We start from the raw sequence: 14,740 nt of genomic DNA, 5'->3' as shown, positions 1-14,740 counted from the left end.
GCCATAGAAATTGTGGTAAGAATAGGCTTACATGTTTCTGTCCTACTGTTTGATTTACAACGTAAACGTACAAAACTGTAAGATTTCCAGCTGATGCTCTTGGTTCATATAACTGTATTAATAACACTCAAATTTTGTTTGTTCTTAAACACAAATATACACGATGGACTGTCTATGCTCTGCCCACCGTGGGTATCAGACCATTATTTTTAGCATTATAAGTCATTAACCTTACTGCTGAACTAGATACATGTTAAATACTGTGATAGTACTTACCTCTGCAAACTTCAAATAGATGATAGCTCACAAAAACCCTCTACGTATGTATCGACTCAACTTTTGAAACATGAGTCAGGATATCGAAAATGAGTTAATTCGCACATTTATTTCTAATAATGATAAGTTTATGATACAAAACACCATTAACTTATTATAATTGTGGCTGAATCCCACATGAGCTGTATGGCTGAATGAACGGTTCTCCACAACATGCTGCCATGTTTTGAAAATATAAAGCAATAGTTCAAATCACCGTAAGAAAAAGGAATTAGGTGGCTAATGTTTGAGCCAAATGACCTTCAAGGGGTCCTGATGGATGTTATTTGGCAAAAATATTAATAATTATTTTTTTATAGTGAATGTAACCATTTCTTTATTATAACTAGTACAAACATGTGCATCACACAGAGATTACAGACGGGTATTAGTTAAAGCTGCCACTAAAATTTCCTTTATCCCTATGCACTCAATTTTAAAATTTCCTTTAACCCTATCCACTCAACTTGGTCAAAGTTTACACATCACAGTCTTTTACAGTTACATTCAAAATTGATTTAAACAATTTTGTTATCAATGTATATCAATAAACTTCATATCCAAATTTAGTTTACAATTCAACTTTCGTTTTATCATCTAAGTTTTAATTCATTAATTTCAAAACAAAATACTTAAATAAATTCTCAATCTTCACTTCTCTACATCACGTGATGCATTTGCACACTGAATTCTCCCTTATAAGTGTTCTTTCCCTATTATGAGTTTTAGTGTACAAACAATTACAAACACAAACTATAGATATTGACAAGCTAGAATACAAAATGTAAACCTCCTCCTACTTTCTCAATTTGCTAGATATCAATAAATTTGTCAAATCCACCAACAGTTATATGTATATATATATTATCTTCTGTACATGATGATGGACATGTTTACAGCCAAAAGAAAGTGCATTTTCTCCTCTGCAAAAACTTTATTATGGTTATTTCTTTTTGGTAGGCATAGGTACACATTTGACCTTATATTCTTTGTCTGTCACTATTGTTGTTGTTCAGCTTGAAGCAGCTAAGGAATTTTTTAAACATATCTATAGCTTAATTAGAAAGCCAGTTAAATTATGGTAGTCTTGGAACATTCTGTTTTAGTGTCTGATATATTTTTATATTCTAAAATGCATATTTGAAAGCTAAATGCATTTAATTCAAACAACTAGCTTAATGAAAAAAAAATGGGCTATTGTGGCAAAGCATTGAGAGCAAAAGGCATGAATGCAGAATAAGTTCTAAATTTGCTTTATGTATATTTTTTATTTATTATCAGATATAACAGAAATAACTAAAAATGTAGAAACCAGAAAGTTCTTAGATTAGGTAACAAAACTTGGATTCAATTTTAAATTCACAAGCTCAGTTGATTCATAACTGAAGCTCAAGATATGTGTGTGGCTGTAACCTGATTGCTTGCTTTAAGCTCTACCAAAAACATCCCTCTGTGTTGTACTGCTTTTCATGCAAAAGATAGGCTTCAAAAGTATAGCAATAAAGTTAAAAGAAAGCAGACGTGAAAAATTTTGAAGTTAAAAGTAAGATAAGTAACTGTAATTGTCTGTTACGATCTGCAGTCATTCTAGAAAAAAAAAATGGTACTATTTATTTTATTTCATATTTTTCAGCTTTTCCATTAGCTATACATTGTGATTTTGCTCCAGTTAATGTTAGGGTAGGGCAAATAACAGATAAGGTATACAAAATTATAGTATATTACTATGTATAGCTTCACAGTGGACCTACACTATGCACATAGTGTTAACCTCCAAAAATGACAAGCGGATAGGACAAACAAAAAGTTCTCTTAAATTCTTACTATTTCTTCTTAATATTCTCTGCCACTAATATTACCATGATTAATAAAAGCCTTATAGACACATTGCAACAAACTATCCGAGTTGACTGTATCCACTGACAACACTTTTAAAAATTTGGTGTGTTAAGGAAAATATTAGTCATAAGCATGTTTAATGAGAAGATAATGAACTACATATTTTCCATAATCATTGTCATCTTACTATACACACGCATACTTTAAATTACTGCACAGTTCAATCAGAAAGTTCAATTTGCCCATTTTGAAATGTATATGAAGCAGTCCTTATTTTAAGCATTTTGTCACTGAATTCCTTTCTTTAGCAACTAAAAAATGTGGAATCTAATTGATTTGTCAATAATCAAGAGATCAATGATTATTATTAAAACTGTTAAATATATAAAAATGTTTTTCTTCTCAAAGAATGCAGCATTATCGAGACAAGTGGTAGTGTGTCGTGCAGTCAAAACAACCTGCAGGACACACTGTGTGTTATTAATAGGAGTTATGGTTTAGCAATTTTTCACTTTCTGTAGCTTGAACTGTAATAATCCAAACTATCACATATTTTCATTGGATGTACTCTACTGGACCCTTACTTCACATACCAAATTTCAAGGCAATCCACTAACAAATACACAAGATATAAATTCTCCAATTTTGATTGAATTTTTTCCTTTTTTTTTCACACCGAAAGTACAGACACTTTATTTGATAGAAAAACATACTTAACTTTTATGGATTTTTTTTCAAATTTGGTACACTGGTGGAAATTTACGGCGTACATTTAGTTGTCAAATTTGGTCTAAATATAAGCCATACGTGCAAAGTTATTAAAATAAAATCGCTCAAATCTGACTAATATTTTTGTGCGTGCCTACACAAAAAATCACGAGTTATCAGTCTAAAGTTTTTACTGCAGCTCATCTAAGAGTAAAAGTGGACTCTTTTTAGTTTTTGATCATTTGGATTAAAGATGGCTGATTTAGAGCAGCAAAACTATAGGATGTGCAGATACATAAGTATTGGTTTAGCCAAGCAAACTAGATTATCAGTTTCTAGCTCAAGTTTTCAAAAGAATCATATGGGTGGATGGTTATTATTCATTACCTACTTACAAGCATAAATTTGCTAAATTTTTTATGAAATTCTTCTAATTAAAGAGCTTTTAGCATCACGTGATATTAGCTTAATAAGCAGTTAGTGTAAATTATGATGCTTCATACAGTCGTACCAAGTGAAAACAGGTGATGACAAGAAACTGTTAATCTAGATTCCATGGAGTTACTATAAAGGACTTACACAACAGCTGTTTGTTTGTTTTGAATTTTGCGCAAAGCTACATGAGGGCTCTCTGCACTAGCCGTCCCTAATTTAGCAAGCTATTAATTAACACTATTTGGCCTAGGTAACTAATATATGAATATCTGCTGTAAAATTCTCACTCACTCTTGGCATTTTTGAATGAATATTAACTGTAAAATTATTATCAATGCTATAAGTGTAGCTAACAATTTGACTGCTAATTTTGATTTCATTCCTTTATGTCTCATGCTCAATCCTTTTTTGGCCACACCTTTTGTTCACGCAATGTGTTTTTGATTACATATCATTACTTTTTGTTAATACACATCAACAAACCACAGCAAGTAAGAAAGTGACAATTGATAGCAACAAACATTAGCTTTAGGATTGCAACCCTATTATTTGGAACAGACCGATACTTTATAGAACCAACCAGATTCTTTAAAATGTGCAGTGGGAGTTTTTACTCCCCTATTTTGCTGTTTTGTCTGTATGCATGCAGTTGATCTTCCTTTCCCATGCTTGTCATGATATCCAATCAAAATACAGCCAAATATTCATTCATTAGTTAACCAGGCCCCATTTTTATTCAACTTGGGGGTTGATGGTGGGTAAGACAAAATACATAACATAAAAGTCTTATATCTTGTGTATAAATATTCAATAGATAAGCTTTCCAACCTTCATACAAGTTATACAGGACTTTTAGTGGATGAAAGTGTAAAAATTTCAGGACTTATTTTTTTTACCTTTCCATCATCACAAAGAGAACTGGCTATTCCCATTTTAATTCCATGTTTCTCATCTTTGAGACTTTCAGGCACTGTGAATCTTGTGCTTGATTCTGGAGCCAACAGTCTATTGAAGAACTTATCTAATTTGCTTCAAATAAAAATAAGAACCACATCAGAGAACATTTTCAATCAAGTGAAATACATATCTTAGAAACAAGTACATTTAAAGATATCATTACACCCCAAAATTTAATTAATCAGATAGAGAGAATATGTAGCTTTAAATTATAAAATTTATTCAAAATGATACAACTTTTGCAGCTTTATTGCAGTAAAGAAATAACATACAATACCCCTCAATCAGTAATGTAATAACTACCAACTTTTGCAGCTTTATTGCAGTAAAGAAATAACATACAATACCCCTCAATCAGTAATGTAATAACTACATGTTCTAATTCTTTCCTAAACTGGGACCCTCAAGATAGCTGAAATGTCATACTTCTATACTAGTACTACATTCTAAACAGTCCAATGTTGCTACAAAATATGACATTAGGATCTATCTGAACTGACGCATCCTTTGCCATTGTCCTGAATCTAAATATTGAGGTAATACAGGATTCTTTTTGGACAAATAATATCAAACGAATGATCAAAGCAAATACAACCTGAATCACACTTGAATCCATCCCCACAACAATACTTATAATGATTTTTTTTTTTATAGAAATAAAATAGAAGTTTATAATTGTACCATATCACAAGAAATTAATGATGTAGTTAATTATTAAAGTATTTAGTAATTTTAATGTTCTCAATGATAAAACTGACCAAGTTACACTGCCACAAATTTTACTTGAATTCCACAGCAAATGGAAATGATGCAGTTTTTTTTTTTCTACAATCAGTTTGAAGATCAGAAAAATAGGCAGTTAACAAAATATTACCTTTTAATTTTATCTTGCAACGTGCCTCTTTTCATGTGGGACAAATACGGATAAGGATCCAAATGAACTGCCATTAGCTCCAAAGTACTAATAATTAAGATTCCAAGGATTGCTTCTGAATAGACAGACTTCATTTTCTCAAGTAGTGAAGCAATGAAGTACCTGGAAAAGTAAGTTACAAATGTAAAAGAAGTACAATTTTCAGACACACACAAAAATTCTACTAAATTTTCTTTTATAGTATTACACACAATCAACTACAAACAGCTTTGAAGCATTAATCACTAAAGTTCCTTAAATCGTGTTAAATATACTTTACCATCTTGATGTACTGATTAGTGGAATTTGATAATCAATTGATCTTTGGGCTCATTAATCGATTACATTCAATTAATCAACTGTTCTCACAAGGTAGGAGAATAAAACAAGTGATAATACTACAAACCAGGTTTAGATACCCAGAATGGTCAGAGCACAACAAACAAACATAAATGCAATATTTCAATACATTGAATTGCTGAAATAATCAAATTAACAATCATCGAATCACCTTCACTGGTCCCTCCACCTTGGCAATGTAAGATCCTAGCTTTAAGTGAGAAAAGGTAGTTACTTTTTCAAAAGTTAACATCAAGCACAAACGCTGGCACCAGCATCTCAGTGGGAAGAAGGACCTATCAGAAATACATTTTCAGAGTAAGAATGCCTGCCAATTCTTGAAAGTGAGGATTGTTCTAGAATTGTATAGGAAGCTAGCTGTGCCAGTATAGATGGCACAGTACAATTAGTGGAGAGTAGTCACATTATCAGCACATGTTCCAAAATAGTGCAAAACTGATGGGGTAATAGATACTGGTGTGCTGTAGCAAAAGTTTTTTTAGCAATGCTTAAAAGGCAGACCAAGATAAAGGTAGCTTTGGGTGAGAGGAGGTAAGTACCTACTGAAAATACATTTCCAGAGAAAGAAAATTTTAACATACAAAGTAGAGAATTGATAACACAAATGTGGCATATAACAAAGAAAAGATAGTGATTTTTTTTAATATTTCCTTTTGAAACTAAAAAATTAAAACTTGGATAATTTAAAAATTTGATCTATAAACTATGTTAATCACCCAGCTCTTGTTCTGATACAATAAAGCTCCTGAAAAAGTTAGTTTAATTATTAATGTAAAACAAGCAAAACAATCCCTGCCTTATAAAAAAAAAGACAAGTTCTACTGACAATTACATCTTAGTATTACACACACAGAGACAATACAAACATAGCTATAAGTTATATATATATACCACAATCTACCAAATGATCAATCAATACATTTTTTTTATATTACAGATACAAACTGTAAGACCACTGGAATATAAATTTGTCTTTATCTTAATAATCTGGTCTCTTGTACAGTTATAATTATCAAATTCCACAAGAATGAAGCAGCAATATATACATACCTATATCATAATTCACTTGATTTATACAAGAAACCATCAGGATTTGTATTAAATTTTTTCTCAGTTGATTAACATATATTTCTCAATGTCTTTAGTCTTAAAAGTCCCACCTAATATACTATAATTAAGATGTCAATACAGAATATAAATTCAAGCCTTTGTCTACAACACTATTTATACTGTAATTCTACAAGTACATACATTTAAATATATGTATATTTGAATTCTAAAACAATTCAGAACAGTAATTAGATAATTATATTAAAGCCTATATTAAATATAGTAATTAAAATAATGAAGCCTCTTTAACAACACAGATACCTATTCTGTACATCATTATTTTTTTGCTTTTTAAACTTTAAGATACTTTTTAAGTGCTTTTTTTAATGTCCACCAATATTAGTCTCATGGAATTCATTATCTCTCTGCTAATTTCACTGACTCTGTATAGAAATTGTGATGAACTATCTCACAGGCTAACACATCATGTATATAATTATGATATTAAATATTCAACATTTATTACACCATTACAATAGCTCTAACTCGATGAAGACAAGAGTATTTCTGTTAACTGCTTATTACATATAAAGACAAAGGACTACCCATAAATGCTAGACAGGTGACATTCACATACTAAGTGGCCAAAACAATCATATTCTAACTGTAGTAGCAGTAGATTGAAACCTACATGGCCTGTACAAGCAATACTAAAGGAAAAAAGCTACTAACTCCCTCCTATATAAATTTATATAACAGAGTTCAGCATATTCTGGTGTCACAAATTTACAATAATTAACACAACTCTATGTCACAAACCTATCAACAATAAACACTTTGTACATCCAATATTATGTGACTGCTAAGTCACATCATACACTTAGACAAGATGATTGCACAAAATGCAAGTCGGAAAGTTGTATCTTATCATTAATAGAAGTTATGTGTGAGTGTATAAGGGTGTAATAATATGATAAACATAACATATGTCATATAATGACTTAGCCAACAAATGTCTGCATCTAAAGGAAGAGGTAATGGTAACTTAATTCCTAACATCTGGATGAAGGAAAGGGTGTGAACTTAGTATACTTGTGAAGGTTTTTGATAAGGTGTCACACAAATGATTACCTAAGAAAATCACATCAGTAGGGACTGAAGAAAGAATAGTTAATGACATCAGCAAATTCTACAAGTTTACTAATTATGTCCCTATTGATATTATTAATGCAAAAAGAATGAGCAGCAACCCACACAAGATGACTGGGATGTCTTACTCCCTCCACTGTTGATGGCCTATAGGACAGCAGAGCATGAAACCACTGGATACCCTCCAGCAAAGTTGATGTTTGGTTGGGAACTTTGGTTGCTAGTGGATCTGTTAACAGGACGCCCACCTTATGAAGAGTTGCCTGAGAATGTGTCAGAGTTTGTGAAAGTGTTATCGGAAAGGATGGATGATATCCATCATCAAGTGCGTTCAAACTTGAAAACGTCTGCTAATTCAATGAAGTTAACTTATGATAAGAGATCTACTGAAGTCAGCTTTGTACCCGGAGACAAGGTATGGTTGTATAATCCCAGGAAGACCAAAGGGAAGTCTCCTAAGTTGTCTTCTCCATGGGAAGGCCCATATGACATAGTGGATCTTCTCTCAGACGTGACTTTCCGGATAAAATGTGGTCGGCGAGGTAAGCCAAAAGTGGTGCATGCCAACAGGCTTTGTTGTTATCATGGTCCAGGACATTTCAGTTGGGATGAAGTGAACAACAGAACAAATGACGCTGGTGAAGACGTGCCACCTGAAGAAGCCACCGTCAAAGAAGAAACTCTACTCAGTTTTGAGAAGGGAAACAGTGAAGCTCTTGATGAAGTTACTACCACTGATGTGACTGTTATCGACGATAGAACATTTCCTAATGAAGCAGATGAACCCCATAAGAAGCAGAAGCCAACGAAACGGAGACCAGTACGGAAGAAGATACGTCCCATAAAATTAAGAGACTTTGTTGAATTGTAATTTTGTGTTTGTAATTTTGTACATTTAATTAAGTTATTGTTAATTGTTATTGGTTTAATGCAAGTGGCTATTGTTCGGGATGAACAATACTAAGGAGGGGGCAGTGTTGCGTCAGCGAGGTCACGTGACTAGTATCACGCCACGTATTTCTAGAAATATCCTGTTCCTTCAAGAATGCCCTAACATTTACTAGATATGTGTTAGTCTGGTATATATGTAAGATGCTCACAACGTGACGGGAACAGTGTAATGAGTAATTGAATGTATGTGAACAAAATATTGTTGGCCACGTGAGATATAGCGTTTGTTATAGTGCGACTGTTGAAATTAAGTGTATCGTAAAGTTGTATTCGGAAAGAATAAACCAGTTTTATTAAGAAAGGACTCGTGTCACTAAAGTTTCGTCGGAACGATATTATGGAAAATCAACTAACGAACGGAGACATAACAATATTATTAATGCAAAAAGAATGAGCAGCAACCCACACACTGAAAACCCTGAGGCACACCACCAGTAACACGGTCAAGTTTGACTGGATTTCATTAATAGCAATTTTTTGCTTTCTTCTATCCAACCTCCCTATGATCCAATTAAGCTCCTGGATATTTCTAGCTGTATTGAGAATGTTCACATACTATAAAATGACTTGGATCAATTGGTAAGTTACGTAAATAGTTGGAAAATGTGCTTTAGGTCTAAAAATTGCAAAGTAATGGATCTAAGTTTATTATAATTTAGATCAGACATTCCATATAAATGGGAATCCACTCAACAGCATGATTGAAAAGGGGAAGTAGGCATAGTGTGAATAAGTCACTCAACTAATTGAAGCAGTGGTCTGTTGGTGGAAGCAAAGTTAATAAAATTTAACATATGATGTGGAGACCAAAGGGACCTTTTGGTCAATCTAGGCCATCTCATCCACTAAACAGAATGAAAATACAACACTTCAAGCTATCCCTTATCTTTCAAATACTTCTCATGCCTTCCCTTAAGTTCCTTTAAATTCACTGCATTCACCACATCTGAAGGCAACCCATTCCATAGGCCAACTATCCTGTTAGAAAAACTATCTTAACTGAATATGACTCCTACACTGCCAAAATTTATACTATCGTCCTACCCTCACCATTAAGTATGAAAAAAAATATGCATATATATATTATCAATTCCAATAAGAATCTTAAACACCTCAATCAGATCCCTACTGACTCTTCTTTTTCTTTTCAAAAGAAAATACTTTCAGAAATTTTAACCTGTCTTTGTATGCCAGCCTTTCTGTCCCAGATATCATCTTTGAACCCTTTATAACAATTCAACATCTCTCCAAAGGTAATAAGCTCAAAACTCCAAATGTGGCCAAACTAGTAACCTATAAAATGAAACTATAACCTCTTTTGACTTGTATTTGATATTTCCACAGATACAACCTAAAAGCTTACTTGCCCTTCCACAAGCAATATCATCAGCAAATGTAAGTAATTTATTGACCATTCCTTCATTAATGTACCCCCAAAAAAAGATCCTAACACTAAGCTCTGAGGTACCCCACTTGTGAAATTAATCCAGTTTGGTTGAATTCCATTTACTAACAACTCTCTGGTTTCTTCCATCCAGCCATTTTCTATCCAATGAGCCAACATATCCTCCACACCTACAGAGATCTTTTTAACAAGTCTTTTATGTGGCACCTTGTCAAATGCTTTCTGAAAATCCAGATACACCAAATCTACACCTTTTCTCTCACTTTCATAACCAGCAACCTCTTCAATGAATGTCAAAAGATTAAAAAGTCAAGATTTTCTCCTAATGACACCTTGTTAGCTATTCAACAAAATTTTTAAATTTGTTAAATGACTTTATAAAGCATCTTTCATCAGATTTTCAAAAACTTTTCCCACCACTAATGTAAGACTAAAAGTCCTATAATTACTGGGACTATTATAAATACATAAACATAACACAAAAATATTGGTCAGAGTTCATGAAATTAAAATTCTGTTGTTGTTGTTTTTTTCTAAATAATGTGCAGTCTTTTTCTTGTCTCTGGTTTTTTTTTAAACTAGAGAAGAGAGACTTTAGTAATTTTTAAACTTCTGTTTTATATCCTTGATTATGTTTGACTTTGAGTCTGATGTTAATATTCATATTAGTACTGTGTAGTTTCAGTTAGTTATTTTTATAAACCATCAGATGTATGATCTTGTACCTTGTTTCACACCATATTTCACATATATGATTACTGTATCTGTCACTCAATCACAACATCATCAGTTGACACTAAGAAAATAATTAAAAATCTCTTAAGACACAGAATATCCAATACATCTTGAAAGACAATGTCATTTTACATTAAATTATACTTATTTTAACTCCTCAATGATTAGTTTGACCAGGGGTATCCCAAGTTATGGGGACAAATATAATAGATAAACTTAGTATTTCAAAAAATGTTTAATCTTGAACTTCGAAGTCTAAATTCAAGGGAGGTCCAGTTCAATCTACACTTTGATCAATGTGTGTTATTGCATTATACTTGTTTTGGAGAATTCCAATCCTCATCAGTAACCCCCTGAACACAAGTTAACCAAAATGAGATAAGCTGGATAAACTAAGATATCTTACTTTCTCTTGGGAAAAGAAAGTTTAAAGGTTTTATTGAACTATACGAGAATATGTGAGGGATCAAATACTGAAACAGATAAAAGCTTCCGAGTTCTTTTGGAGTATTCCAAAACTAACAGAACATGAGCCTGGGGATAAGCATACAATTTACATGTTTAGGAATTTGGAAAATGATGGGTTAGAATCCAGTTTTTAATTTTTCTAACAGTGAGTAACAGGATGACTGCTTTATAAGTTACAGAATGAGTTGCTATTTACAGCTGTGGACCCTAGTAAATACCAGAACTTTATCAAAGCTTGAAAGTAAAATTGATAATTCTCCTGAAAAATAAAGGGTTGGTGTACAGTGACAACCTTCGAAGTTCGAACATCAAATCATTTGGTCTTCTGTTCAGGTTGTTGTCCTTATAACAATATAAATTATAATAGTATTACTATATCAATATCATGTCTCGGTTAAGTTTGTTTCGAGTAAAAAACTTTTCATTATATCTTTTAACACTAAGCAGTAGCATGTAGGTACAAAATATTATCAAATTTGTAGGTCTTACTTCTAAGTAATTTATATAATAAAACAAGTTATTTATCTTATCTTAACTTTTAATTGACAGCTTACTTACGTGGAGAACCAGATTCGAGCAAGATACACTAAACCGGAAGAAAATTCGACTTAAAGCCTGTGCAAAATCGGAAATATAATTATGATAATAAAGTAAACAAATACTAAAATGTACTGCTATTACCGAAACAAAATACTATTAAAAAATTTTAACAGATAATATAGAATCCAACATTTTTATTATAATTTTATAGGCAACGACTTTTTTTGTGTGTGTAATGAATTGTGCTTTTGATTTGAATAAAAGATTTGTTTACTCAAGGAAAATAAATTATCATTGCAAAATCTAATCAAATCACGATAATGCCTTTACTATTGCGCTGAAAAACCTAGAATTTTTCGGTTCAGTACAACAAAATATTTACTGTAATGCATGGGCTGGGCATGGCCAACTTGTTAAAGTGCCGGACTGTGAATCTGATAGTCCATGGTTTGCGTCCGGCTGCCGCAAAATCGCTCTCCGTAGATTCATTAACAGTAATGTCCAAATCCTACTATTAGATTAGAATAGTCTAAGAGTATGCGGTAGGTGCTGTTACTACCTGTTTTTCTTCTTCTAGTTCAACAGTTCAGTATTAGAAAAGGTTAGCGCAAGATAGCCACTATGTAGCTCTGCGTTAATATATCCAAAACAAACAATACGAACATAGATCGAATTTCCTGAAAAACAAAACATAAACTATCTGTGCTGATTTGCAGCAAAATTTATAACTAGACTTAATTTTGTCCATTTGCGATGTTACATCGTATACCCCAGGATTACTCCTGAGCTTAGGGTGGGTGGGGGGCGCCCTTGTCAACAAATCGCACTATGTGGTGGGGTGTGCCCTTGTCAACAAATCGCACTATGTGGTGAGAATAGTCCAACGTTGGGTGTTCTTGACTATCTGCCTTACATCTAGCTTATCATCCCAAAATCGTGGACAGGTATATGCATAGAACACTGAAACAAACAAACAAGCCAGATCACTTGAAAAGTGATATTAACGTTTAAGACGGCATACACAATATTTAGCTGTCAGAGTTAAGGTCCAAACTATAATACAACAAAAGCACGGTTGAAATGTCAAATTCTGTAGTAGGATGTACCTTATTGTTAAATTTACTCCAGGTAAAACGTCAACAATAATAAACTTTGTTATCTTGATCTTAAAATCATCAAGTTTGAACGGAAATTTTATTGTTACGTCTCCGTTCGTTATTTAATTTTCCGTAAAAATTATTTCCGAAGAAACTCTAACGCTACAAGTCCTTTCTTAAATAAAACTGGTTTATTCTTTCTGAATACAACTTTGCATTACACTTAATTTCAACAGTCGCGGTATAACCAACACTATAACTCACAACGAACGTCTCACGTGCCCAACAGTATTCTCTGTCCGCATACATTCAATTACTCATTACCTTCTTGCCGTCACGTTGTGACCGTCTTATATATAAAAGAATACCGAGATCTAGTAAACTCGCGATATTTCAGGAAGGGACGTGAACGTTCGAGAAGCTTGTGGCGTGATACTAGCGTCACGTGACCTCCGTAACATTATCATGATGTTGAATCATTTCTCAACTTCAATTTAACGGTTATGTAACCATACTTTAAATATAAAGAAAATACATTTAAGATTCTAATTCGCTCCTTTCTTTCAGAGGTGTAGTATTTTAAAAATATGTATATACTGTTTTCTTCCAAAATTATGTCTTTGAGGGTAAATTTAGAAACCAGCACATGAGCTTTTAAGTTAGTATTGACGAATATATCGAATTTTACATTTGTTAAAACTTATATGTATGTATTGTAGCTATAAATATACAACCATCAAATAAGTTTTAAGTTAAATGACTTGGAATCACAAACTAATTTTGGAATTCCAAACCGAAAGTAATTAGATGTATTGGGACAATTCATAGTTCCCTAACGGTTTCGTTTAGCAATGAATTTTTCTTTCTTCATTAAAATACTAAACATGAAAACGTTTTACATTTCTTTGAAAGCTTAAGCAACTCATATTAACAACAACAATATATGTATAGCGTAAAAACATACTCCGTAAAATACACACAGAGCTATTTCAATTTTAATTGACTAAATAAATTGCCACCCTTAATCTCACCAATTTAAAGTTTGTTTGTTTGTTATTAAGCACATAGCTACACAAAGGGCTATCTGTGCTCTGCCCACCACGGGTATAGAAACCACTGTGCTCAAAAAAAAAAAAAGAAGCAATGTACCTAAAGGCATTATACTTTATAAACTGAAGTACCCGTCTTTTGCTCAGTTTATGGACTTAAAAAATGTGTGGGTGTGGATGCTGTGATAAATATTATCTTTCATGTGGAAGAAAAGAAATCCGTATCACACACACATGTATAATAATAAAATATCTATGATGTCGCTTAATAACTTCCTTAATAAATTTGAAAACATATAGAATTATCCAGATGTTACAAGCTTCGGTTATTTGGTACAGCTAAAATTGTTAATTCGTTACGTATTTGCATCTTTCTGATGTAATAAATATCTATAATTTAATTGGTTTTATAGCATTTACGACATCGATAATACAGTGTTTCCTAACAGATTGTGAACGTGTATTTGACATTTACCACAAGCCAGCAAGAAAGACATTGAGAGGTTATATCTGTTGACTATGAACGACAATATTAATAATTATCACTTTTGATATTTCGGAACGAAGGCAACATCCATTTCACAATGCAACACTTTGATCAACTGCGTCGTGCCCATAGGTCACCAGCTCTCCCCAGTGCTTTCCAGACATTGTTTTAATATTCCCAAATATATGTATAAACATTTGGTTAAATATGTTCAAAATATCTATCTGTATTGGAAAACATTAAGTTCATGAAACCAACAACGGAGTCCAGCACAGAGGTACC

At 32.6% G+C, this 14,740-nt stretch overlaps 1 protein-coding gene across 7 annotated transcripts in view; it reads right to left on the bottom strand.

Moving 5' to 3' along the window:
- Positions 1-4,118: 4,118 nt before the first annotated feature.
- The window catches only part of LOC111087986, a 74,026-nt gene continuing 63,404 nt past the window's right edge, over positions 4,119-14,740 (bottom strand). For 4 of the 7 annotated variants that reach the window (XM_022396622.1, XM_022396621.1, XM_022396624.1 and 1 more), the window contains 2 exons: positions 5,129-5,290; positions 4,119-4,326 (listed from right to left, as the gene is read on the bottom strand). In XM_022396622.1, coding sequence (XP_022252330.1) covers positions 4,137-4,326; positions 5,129-5,290 — 352 coding nt within the window. In that variant the 3' untranslated portion in view covers positions 4,119-4,136. Of the gene's footprint in view, positions 4,327-5,128; positions 5,291-11,843; positions 11,901-14,740 lie in introns of all 7 variants that reach the window. The other 3 variants (XR_002612608.1, XR_002612609.1, XR_002612607.1) reach the window with 2 other exon arrangements.

The sequence above is a fragment of the Limulus polyphemus genome, unplaced genomic scaffold (assembly GCF_000517525.1).
Source record: "Limulus polyphemus unplaced genomic scaffold, Limulus_polyphemus-2.1.2 Scaffold2947, whole genome shotgun sequence".
Taxonomy (NCBI): domain Eukaryota; kingdom Metazoa; phylum Arthropoda; class Merostomata; order Xiphosura; family Limulidae; genus Limulus; species Limulus polyphemus.
Note: the sequence above shows the minus strand (reverse complement) of the source record. Positions and strands in the feature narration are given on the sequence as shown.